Source organism: Macrobrachium nipponense, chromosome 28 (assembly GCF_015104395.2).
Source record: "Macrobrachium nipponense isolate FS-2020 chromosome 28, ASM1510439v2, whole genome shotgun sequence".
NCBI lineage: Eukaryota > Metazoa > Arthropoda > Malacostraca > Decapoda > Palaemonidae > Macrobrachium > Macrobrachium nipponense.
The window spans coordinates 46,424,467-46,436,472 of NC_087217.1; the positions used below are offsets into that span (position 1 = coordinate 46,424,467).

The 12,006-nt window shown below is 41.6% G+C and overlaps 1 protein-coding gene across 1 annotated transcript in view; it reads right to left on the reverse strand.

The window, feature by feature from the left end:
• Positions 1-12,006, reverse strand: part of LOC135201718 (polyglutamine-binding protein 1-like) — a 69,645-nt gene that overhangs the window by 8,696 nt on the left and 48,943 nt on the right. Inside the window, exons 4-5 of the mRNA XM_064230892.1 lie at positions 3,459-3,678; positions 1,292-1,467 (exon numbers count right to left, since the gene is read on the reverse strand). Of these exons, the coding sequence (XP_064086962.1) occupies positions 1,292-1,467; positions 3,459-3,678 (396 nt within the window). The remainder of the gene's footprint in view (positions 1-1,291; positions 1,468-3,458; positions 3,679-12,006) is intronic.

Below are 12,006 nucleotides of genomic sequence, written 5' to 3' on the forward strand. Positions count from 1 at the left end.
CCTGTATCAAAATTGGGACAACTTTGCAGTGAAGAGCACAGCCATGTGACAGAAAGAACTAAGAAGTTGCTACTAACTATGACTCAAGGGTTTGTGCACATACAGATTTTATTTATTCTTTGTTTTTAAATTCTTGCCTGCTTGATGAGACCATGAATATTACCTGGTACCAGACAAAATCCTGCTCTTGAATGTCATAAATTCAGACAGAGTACAGAAAATGTATTAATTAAAGGGCAAAATTTCTAAGCTATTACGTTAAGTACAATTTTTCCCTTTCCCTCGTTTAAATATGTTGTGGAATACAGTACCATAATACAAACTAAACTGGAAATCTAGAGTAGTATGCACTTTCTATACAATCAGACAAGATTGATGCAAGTAGTATGCACTTTCTATACAATCAGACAAGATTGATGCAAAGTTGAATGAACACGGGTCATCATCCTGACATGCTGTATCCCAGACTCCCCATAAACCTAGTGGAAGCAAAGCAAAGAAGACATCGATAGACACCCTGAGTACTGATCACCAAGTCAATCTCTGGAAAAGCAGTTCTGATAGTTTCCATGAATAAATTAACTTCCCGACATAAACAAAGGAAGTAGTAACAAACTTTTTAAAGATGTTAAAGGATCTTTGAAAGAAAAGGCTAATTTTCGCTGCTTCATCAACATAATTTCCCTCTACATCCACATCAGTAAGGGTCCAGTACACTTCACCATGTAGAACCGCTTCATATAATTTGTGGAATAAAAAATGCTTGTTTACTAAATTATTTTTTAGGACAATAGTTTCGATGGGCTTTTACGGAACTTGTTGTCACTTGCAATTACAGTTAGGTAGAGACATAAATATTTTTAAAAGCTGAATTTATTGCATACAGCTATTATAATGAAAAAAAAATATTGGTGAAGATAAGCCACTTTATAACAATGAATAAGTGTGCTAGATGCTTCAGGTGCATTTCAGTCATTCAAAAGCATATTGGAGGGGAAAATCTGCATTGGAAAAATTTTTTCTTTGAAGCCAAAAGAACTTGGACAAACAGATATCCAAAACTGAATACATTATTATATAAAGGACTGTACAGTAGAGTTCTCACCAGAAATACTAAGAAATATGCTTCTCTAACAAATTGGTTTTCCATTCCTATACACAATGCAATGTTAAGAAAAAGTAAGGCCTGCAAGCCAAAGTTCTATATCATATACAAACATTAATAACAGACTTTCGAAACCCAAAATTTCCTTCACTCTTTTGACTGTGAACAACATCGAAAAAACCCTACCTGCCACAATCACCATATGATGCCGGATCCATAGGGTCTAAATCATCTTTCTGATTACGTCTGCGACCCTTTCGATCTTTGTCTCTATCACGTTCCCTGCTTGTGTCTCTACTTCTCTCCCTTCGTTCAAGCTTTCTCTCGCGCTTTTCGTCTCTGCTCAACTCCTCCTCAGAGTCCTGAAAGATATTAAATTCATAAGTCTCGATCATAATCATAATTACAAAACAATACACTGGACATTAAAAAACTAACAGAATAAAACTAGTAGACTATTTCCTGTATAAAACAATTACATCCATCTAATATCTAGTTACCAATATTAAAACAAAATCTGAAAATTATACAGTATGTGATCATAATGATAGCAAAATTTACCTGTCAATATTCAGTGCTTAAAGCTAAAATCATAGTTATGACATAACAAATTTAGTATCAACAAAAATGGAATAACTAAATTATGAAAAATGTAGGTGTCGTATGGATCCTACAGTGCTTAACAGAACATGTACTGAAGTCAATTTAATTACGTATAGTACTGGTGTTATAGTCAATGCATTTTAAAAATACCGCTTGGCCACACCCCCTTCCCTCTAGCACCGTTGATAATGCATGACATTATCATACCACACACTTGGTTGATATCAGTTGCTGCTTGGCTATGACATTGATAACATTGAAAGGTCGTTCATTCAACCTGTAAATTGGTACTCATTTTGTACAACTATTCTATTAACATAGTTTTAAAAGTTTCCTCTTCACAACAACACGAACTGCAACTCGCTCATCCCACGGAACAGTAATAGACCCGAGGGAAGCAACCTCAACCCTCCAGAGTCCAGCTCACGATTAGGACAGCACTGCCAGCCATACAAGTAATATTGTGAAAGCAGGAGAGGGTAAGGCTGGGGTGGTGGGGTAGGATGGGGAGAATGTGGGCGCGGCCAAGTAATACCATATTCTTAAAATGTGTCGATTACTAATCAAAATGAACATATTGCTTACCCAAATGATCTCCAAACATACTGACCAAAAGACACGACAGTTCCATAAGCTATGCTAAAAATACTGATACTATATAATACCTACTAATATGAAATATTCAACTTTATAAAAACTCAATAACCAAAGCCCATTTTATCATTAAATATAAAATATTGGAAATAGTACAGAAAAATGTCAAATCTTTTGGCTTTTTTCTTAGGTATACGTACCACAACTTTATGTAATATTCCAAGAGCAAGTAGGAAATGGTTATTCAAACATGATGACCAGGTGGCTAACTGTTGTGGAAAAAGAGAAAGAACCACCTGAGTAACCCTGACCCCCCCCCCCCCTCCCCCATCTCGTTGTAACCCAGGAAATTTCCATTTGGCCGCATGGGCTTCGAGGGTTGATTAAGGTGGAATTATGATTAAAGGTTCCTCTTTTATAAATGGGAAAAATATATATACATTAATTATTCCTCATCTGTTCATGCAAAATTACAAACCACTACCTTTTGGCTAGGTTAAACAACTGCCTAATAAGCAGAAGAAAAATGACTCCTGAAAAAGCCTAGCATGAGAATGCCCAAGCTGACAGGGCCCAGGTTCAGAATGAATTGTTTCTAAAGACTCACTCAACAAAAATTTGTCTGTTAGAATCCTCTACTTCACACTAAATGTGGGAAGCTTCGGTCAGTAGGGAACTATATCACCTTTGTCAACAAGAATGTAGTGGACTCAGATGATAAGCCAACCTGCAACAGCTCTTGTTAAAAGAGAGCATAGGAAGGGGTATCTTTTGAGCTTGAGCTCTTAAAATAGGATGCTTGCTTGAGTGAGTACTTGGCTTGCAGCGTGGAAAAAGAGAGAGAAGCTAGTCACTCATCCATTTGACCACCAGCCTATGACATCTTCGTACCTTTGTGTTCTCTGAAGTAACCACCTCAACCTATGAGTGGTTCTCCCTTTGAAGGATACATAAAATTTATTGCACATTTCAAATGTTCTTCCTACCCTTCTAGTTGCTAATGCACAAGGTAAATGTAATGCAAAGGTTCACACTTGGTGCAAATAGCACACATTACCTAACAAGGAAAAAGTTAAGATTTGTAATAGTAAGAGGTAAACACTATAAGAAAAACTTTTAGTATGGCAATACCGAAAAATGTTTATGCATAAAATACCTCCGATCTGTCGCTATCATGATCATCTCTGTCGTCGTCATCCTCTTCCTCAACACGGGACATTTCATTTTTATCATCATCCGAGACTCTGTTTTTGTTTACTTCAGACAGCATTTCCTTACGGAGTGTTGCTGCAGATCTAGAAACCTGGCAGCGAGGATGCCCAGGAGGTAGCCAAGACACTAAATCAGTTTCAGAATTCCAGTAGTAAAAACGGCCACTGGAAAAATACAGGAAATTATATTTCTACATAAAGCAGCAGTTGTATTTACCATTTTTTGACAGAACAAATGACCTTACATTTACCCAATTTAGTTTCTAAATTTACTCAACTTGGTTTTAAACATTATATAGTACTGCTTATGTTACACAGCTACAGTATTTTCTAACAATCTATGAGCAAGGCCTTACATACATAAAGAATAAAAATGAGTTTCATGTAACTAAAGCAGGAAAAAGACAGCCTTAAGCTGTACCATTTATATATTGTTAAAAACAAAAATGATATTGTTATGATACAATAAAGTTTGTTCATACTTACCTGGCAGATATATATATATAGCTGTATTTTCTGAAGTCCGACAGAATTTAAAAAACTTCCGACACACGCAGTGGTCGGCCAGGTGGTTAGTACCCATTCCCGCCGCTGGGAGGCGGGTATCAGGAACCATTCCCATTTTCTATTCATAATTTTTATTTCCACTGTCCCCTGAGGGGAGGTGGGTGGGTACTTGATTATATATATCTGCCAGGTAAGTATGAACAACTTTATTGTATCATAACAATATCATTTTGTTCATGAAACTTACCTGTCAGATATATATATAGCTGAATCCCACCGTTGGAGGTGGGAAGGGACAGAATAGAAGGATTTTGGGAAACAAATGCATGCAGATGATTTACATCTTGGTTCCACCTGTTAGCATAGCTGACTTCGTGATTACTGTCACCCAAGTCTGCTTCTGCTTTACTAGAGTTGCCAGCGAGGTAGAGACCTATAAAGCTGGTGCACTCCAGATGATCTGTCAACGGGGGCGTGACCACAATGTGACTAGACCATATTGACCATACCATGAGGGCTAAGAAGTAAAATAAATATATATATCACCACCTGACCAACCTAGCCAAAGTTAAGGTGTGTTAACTTAGGCTTAAGAGTTAAGAAGTCGCCGTTGTCGGCGACTCAACAACTAGATTAAGAGCTCTTCCTAACCATTTTCTACAGGATAGGATGAGTGGTACTTCTTGCCCCCAAGATTGTGTCTGCAGACACATATGGCCCTAGCGAGCAGCAGATCTCATATGCCATCTTCACATCTTGCAGGGAGTGTGAAGTGAACACAGAGTTGCTTCGCTAAAACATGGTACTCAGGATGTTGCTGAGTGCCATGCTCTGTTGAAATGCTTCCGAGGCCGCGCCCTCACCTCGTGAGCATTCAGATAGATAAAAAGATTTCAAATTTCAAATTTGCTGCAAACACAATGAAGGAGCATTTTTGAAAGAACTCCTTAACACTAAAGCCAGGGTGTTCTTCGATATGGGCAAGTCTGGTCTTTTTCGGAACACTGCAGATTGCCGAATGACTTCGACTTTCTTGAGTTTTATGTAGATAAAACTTGAGAGACCCGACAGGGCACAGGACTCTCTCTGGCTCCTGCCCACTAACTTGTGCCAGCCTTGCTTCCAAGCTCCTGGCCGAAGGACAAAACGGGTTTCCATTCTTAGGCCACAACGGAAGGCTTAGAGAGCACACCGCCTTGTGTTCTCTAAAGCCAAAACTTGTGACGATGGCTTAAAATCTCACTAACCCTCTTTGTCGTATCTAGGGTGGTTAGAAGAAGGCCTTCCTGATCACATGCAAGAAGTTAACAGGTAGGAGAGGTTCGAATGCTTTGACATCAAGAACTTCAGACTAGTCTAAGTTCCATATTGAAAGCTTCGATCTGGACATGCACAGTCAGTCCGTCTGTACTAAAGTCAGGTGACCGACCAGTTGACCAGTCAGACGATTCAAGGACAGCAAGGCACTATTCTTTGCTGAAGGATGAGTGTCTGGACTGCCTGGGCGATTCAATCTAAGCAAACCTTGGGGGGTGTATCAACGCAACCCAACGTCGTCAGCGAATCAACTCCTGACTCGAGCTTCTGGTGCCAGGAGAAAGGAGTGAGGAGCAAAAAGGCGATTCAGTCCCGAAGGAAGAATGCCTGACAGTCCAACCTGGTCTGTTACACGATCATCGGGGGTGTATAAACGCAACCGACTTCGTCAACAAGAAACTCAGGGCTACTATATGTCGCCTGATCTCGCACGAGTGTCTGACCCCGAGAAAACAGGTGAGACAAAAAGTAGATGGTGAGCGAGTTTCGAGATTCCACAGAACTCAAAGATCGTGAAGGGCTTTGTTGTTTGACAGACGCAAATCTCTGAGCCCAAAGCCGTCAACAACATATTTGCGTATTCTTTAATAGTTGTGACTGCCCGCTTATCCCATTCTTCAGACGGAAATGGAAGACGGTAATCTTATTCCTGTCAACATCTCGATAGTCTGAACGTAGTCAGACTCAGAGAGGAGAGGTTATAGGTACCTTTCGAGTTAGAGTAGACCGACTCTCTCGGAAAAGGTCCTTGGAAAGTGAACTAGGAGGATGTGACCTCTTTGAATCCAGGATCCTGAAGGCCAACATGGGGCGATCAGCGTCATTGTCGCTCCCTGTGACGTCATAAATCCTCTTATTACATTTCCTAAGCGATTGAAAAAGGGGAAAAGAGACTAAACATCCATCCCCGTTCAATATCATAGGATGGCGTTTAATGGTACCGATCCCGGATCGAGAATAAGGGAGCAGAAAAGAAGAAGCCTCTTCGTCCTCAACATATCGAAGAGAAGAATGAAAGGGCGTCCCTAAAGTCTCCACAACTCTCCACTTACTTCTAAAGAAAGATTCCACTCGGAGGTCAATAGTTGCTGCCGTCGATTGAGACGATTCGTACAGACTTTTGCAATCCTGTAACGAACCTCTAGAGGATTGTTACATTCTACGCCTGTTGTTATAATAGGCTCTTTCTCGTAAACTCGAACAGGGACCAAGAGAAGATACTTCTTAAGATATGAGAGAGCTGTGTAATATCAGAGTTGATCTGGACCACTGGTTCCAAAAACTCGTTTCGAGGACTGGAGGGACGACCGAATTGCTTTACTTCTTTCAGATTAAGATCCAGGACATCTGAAATCCTATCCAGATGTCTGGCACCTTCTTTCTATCACCTCAGGTGATAGACGCACTGAGAGATGTTCAGAATCATTCCTAGATCTTGAATAATATTTCAGTTTCCCGGTAGGAAAAAACTGTGGAGGTCTGAATTGCAGTCTATTCGGGGAAACAAACTTCTTCAGGAAGGAAATGGTCCCCAGCAAGCTCATCCATTCCCTCCCCGAGTATGCTTACTTCCCTAATAAGGCTGCGCTTTGCCTAAGCAGGAGAGCATATAAAATGTTGCGGTAGACTCGTAGTTCTATACCGTGTGGTAACGAGCACCGAAAGGATTAAGAGATAACTCTGTTGAACATAGTAAGGCAAAACGAATGCAACGTTTATTCATTCACGTAAGAAATCCCCTCAATCTTAGGCTAAAGTCCGTGATTGTAGGACAGAGATACAGTTAGTCAGTCAATCCCGCAGGAGAGACGTAACCGCCAGCACAGAGATACGGTTAGTCAGTCAATCCCGCAGGAGAGAGAGACGTAACCTACCGCGCATGACAGCGCACGATCTGTTACTGGCTCGGTTGGACTGGAGGACAGACACAGCAGCAGCCAGCAGCTTACGAACGTCGTCTCTTAACTTTATGTCTGGGTTGCCAGCTACCCTATTCTACGAAGAAATAGGTCCGTTATTTTTTTAGCAGAAAGAGACTCTCAAGCTGGTATATTTAAGCGAAACAGAAAACGCTAAATAAATAGATGCGTTTGTGTCGTCAGAACACTACCATACAACGGTAAAAGATAAATCGGAAACTCCTGGAAGGCTGCAGGGAGTAACGATTAAATGTCCTTAAAATAATAGACAATAGACCTCTCGGTTGCCATCCGAAGAGGTAACTACAGCAAGTGTATATGACTTGAACCAACCAGTAGTAAAATAACGCAAGGCAAAATATGATATTATATCACAATAAAGTTTTTTCATACTTACCTGGCAGACATATATATAGCTGAATTCGGAAATACAGCTACATACATATCTGACAAGCAAGTTTCATGAACAAAACTTAGAGAATCGAAGCAGACCGCTCAAGCTTCTTATGTTATTGGACATAAGCGTTCATTGACGTAGTCTACAAGTCTATTTCTTGTACGAGTCTGCGAATGACGAATGAGAGCTCTTCCGAATCTTATCAATAAGAGCTTATTCGCTTACGCAATATCAAGTTAATGAGATGTTTGTCAAAGAACTAACCCATTTACGGGACAAAGAGATATTTTGTCAATGAGGGGATACCCACTTACTTGACAAAACGATAGTATATTGTCAATGGGGGAAAGTCACTGAATTGACAAAACGTAATCCAGGAAGTCGAGCATTTTATTTTTCCGATTCCCGTCTCAAACGAGGAAGGGGCAAGAATCCTGTTAAGAGACTGGGCTTACGGCAGGCAGAACGACGATGTTCAATTCAGCAGCGTAGTCCCGACTAGAAACTAACAAAATCTATCATCTGAAAAACCCTTTCAGATGGGCTAAAAAGCTTGCAAAATTATCCTGGGAAGAGGAAGAAACTCTCCAACCAGCTTCCTCTCCCGTATCACAACTAATGCCTGCTAAAGCTTAAAATTTATTGGCAGTATGGCAAAGGAAGTCCTGTCTTGCGCTTTCCTGAAGAGCGTCCTTTTGATGAGTGCCTTTGCAAGAATCCTACTGAACGTTGCCGAGAGTCCTGACGTGCAGGACGTCGAGCCTTTACATAACCCGTAACTGCCTTATCGCAAAGTCTTGACTGCGGTAGAGCAAACGAGATCTTCCCTTGAGCTTTCCTTAACTCCATCCACCTTTGCGAAAAGCAATATAATATTGACAGAGACCTCTTGAATTCACGAAACCCGAGGTCTTGCTGGGTTTCAAAGACGAAGTTGTCTGTTCACTTTAAGCTTCCTCCGAAGCACTGCTTACTTCACATTCTTGAGGCTCAAATCTTTAACATGAGCTTGAAGAGTTCAACAGAAACGTTCAGCCAGGAGACAAACCTGGCGTGCGCTGGCGCGTGCTCGGCATCCACTGGCGAGGACGCTCGGCGTCCACTGGCGCACGCTTGGCATGCACCCGCGCGCGCCTGGCGTCCATCCGAGCGTCCCGTTCAAGCCGTGCGTCAAAAGAAGCGTCAAAACAAGCGAGAGAAACAGCCTTCTTTTTTATATTTCTCGGTGGAAAGACGTACACGTGATCAGGCGACGTTCGCCTTCTTACTTCTCACTGAAACGCATAACGAGAGAGAGGGGACGTGAAGCGTCCTCTTCTATAAAGCTTCTATTTAGAGGGCGCGAGTCCTTCCGAGAGCTCCAACCCCTGCACGGGGAGGACGCCTCGGAGGACGAGAAGCAATCCTTCGAGATTCGTGCACGTGCACGATCTTCCGCAGCCTGGGAAGCATCAACAGGTCCTACCGAAGGGACGCCAGATCGATGTGGGTTCCCCGTAACCCTCCTTCGGCTTTCGACATGCCCTCTCCCTGGTCCTGGGAGTCCGACAGAGGTCCAGGCCTAGAGGCGTTATGGGGCGGATCTGATGTTCCCTCCTGGCGAGAGAGAGGACGTGAAGCGTCCTCTTCTCTAAAGCTTCTAGAGGGCACGAGTCCTTCCGAGAGCTCCAACCCTTGCGTGGGGAGGACGCCTCGGAGGACGAGAAGCAATCCTTCAGGATTCGTGCACGTGCACGCACTTTGGCAGTCTGGGGATTTTCATCAGAAACTGCCGAAGGCACGCCAGATCGGTGGGGGTTCCTCGTAACCCTCCATCCGGTTCGGCTTTCTGACATGCTCTCATCCCCAGGTCCTGGGAGTCAAGCAGAGGTCCCGGCCTAGAGGCGAAATAAGGCCGATCTGACGCACCCTCCACTACGCAAGGGGCACTGTCACAGCACTTAGCCACTTCACTATTGCTCTCTAAAGCAAGCACTTTCGATTCTAAGTTACGAATCGAAAGAGTATAAGAGAAAGGGCAATAACCTCTACAGACACTGTTTTAGGGCCCGAAGGCAACATTACAGGGTTAGGAGTAACAATAACAGAAGTAGCACTCTTCACAACAATGAAGGAGAGCGATCACCTCTCGCAGACATATTCATAACCCGTAGGCCATACTATAGGGTTAGGCAAAATAAAGTCTACATGAAGGTTAGCAGGTTCACTACCCTGCTATTGTTTACTGATTAATTGCGTACATACGAATCATACTTTTTCCTTACGGAATTAGACATGTTTACTGATTAATTGCGTACATACGAATCATACGTCTTCCTTACGGAATTAGACAAAGTCTCACACTCCTTACATGACAAATCTCGAGAAAGAAGCAAGACCCATACCCCTCGTGCATACCAAGTGCGGATCTACCGAAGCTTTCGGTAACCACACCCTATCTTTGCAGACAACACCCTCTGAAACTAGCCTAACTAGATTCAGATATCTTATGCAAAAATGAATCAAATTCAAATCAATTTAAGATAGCGTATGCCTAGCCACAAATCCAAGTAAATAAATTAAAAGACAATTAGGATACTTAGGGCAATGAAGTTTCCAAAATCCTAAGCCGGAGGTACTGAAAACAGGTGTTTTCAGCACCGGCGACAGAAAAATTATGAATAGAAAATGGGAATGGTTCCTGATACCTGCCTCCCAGCGGCGGGAATGGGTACTAATCACCTGGCCGACCACTGCGTGTGTCGGAAGTTTTTAAAATTCTGTCGGACTTCAGAAAATACAGCTATATATATATCTGACAGGTAAGTTTCATGAACAAAATGGTTTTTTCTATATTCAAAATAATAGAAATTTCCTGAGCCATCAAAAACCCAGACACCTCAGTTCTCTGCAAAAGAAAAACTAAATAGATTGGCAGCAGCAGGAAGCTTTGCATCTCCTCTAGAACCTGTGCACCCACACTGGCACCAGTCTCACTTCTTGTGTAGTCAGGACAGCCTGCAAGAGGCCCGAGGGGTTTGAGGAAGACACAGCAAGATCTTCACAAAACTTCCCTGACCTGCAATGGGTAGTGTGTTTCACCTTGCTAGAAGGAGTAAAGTTCACTGACCTATCCCCAAGAAGGAAATGCCTAATACCTACAGCCAAACTTTAGTACAATACTTACAAAATGTTCTACCGCTACCTCCCTCCCTAACATTGGTAAAACTTGCTGGTTCCAATAACAAAAACCTACACAGAATTATTGTAAAAATTGATGTTATTATGAGACAAACTTTATCAGGGAGAATGTAAACAATAAAAATGATGAAAATCCTACTGAGACTCCAAAAAGCATTGGGATTTTAAGCAGTGAGCCTACAGCAAATACAAGCAGTAGGTCAGCTCATCACTGGAGACCTAGGGGTTCTTATGCAAACACACACTCCCATCTGCTGCCAATCTTTTCTCCTTTTACACAAGACTGACTTGCTTTGGAATTTATGGACACACAAAATGGGCTACAATGTAAGTAAAACATCTGGGTTAAGTATAGTATCTACAGTACAACTGATCAATGTAAAAACTGCTTCTTATTCCAAAATGACCATGAAAACGTGACACTCATGACAAATTCTACTGGCCACAATATTTAAAAATATATTTGTGAAACCAGTGCATAAAAGTGTATCAACATACTTACCAATTTCAAACCTACAAGTTTATTTCTAAGTAACAACCTAATTAGCATATACACTAATGCCATGTAGGCAAAATAAAATTATTGCAATACAATGAGAATTGGTGAAAGTCAAATGTTTCCTGTCACACTATCTCTGAATGAAATAAATTCAGGTCTCTGCACTTGAAGAATTAGGTTTTCTTTGAAAATTTCACTTTAAGAGATTTGAATCCATGCCTTGTAATCAGTTATTAGCAAAACGGTAGAAGCACATACATAAGTGTCTTTCTTAAAACTATACAACATTATTTACACCCAGTAACTGGATCCACTCATCTAAGTGAGTACTAAACATTTTCCACCGGCTATACAAGTACCATGTATTCAATGCAAAGACAGTTTATGTAAAAGGACTCTTCTCTCAACAGGCTTGTCCGAAAGGTAAGTCTAACCTTTAGTCCCATCTACAGTGTGCCTTGTGCTGCACACTGTACCGGAATTCCCTCTGAGGAGGTTTTGGAAGCTCCACCAAATGTTCTGAGGCTTGAAAATAATACACCTTTCCAGCTTCCCCAGAAACTGCTATTATAGTACCAGCTATCACAAAATTTAGCTTGCCTACTCAAGCTACGAATCAAAACCTAATCAACCATATCATGTATTGTATCCTACAGGCTAGAAGCTCCATTCAC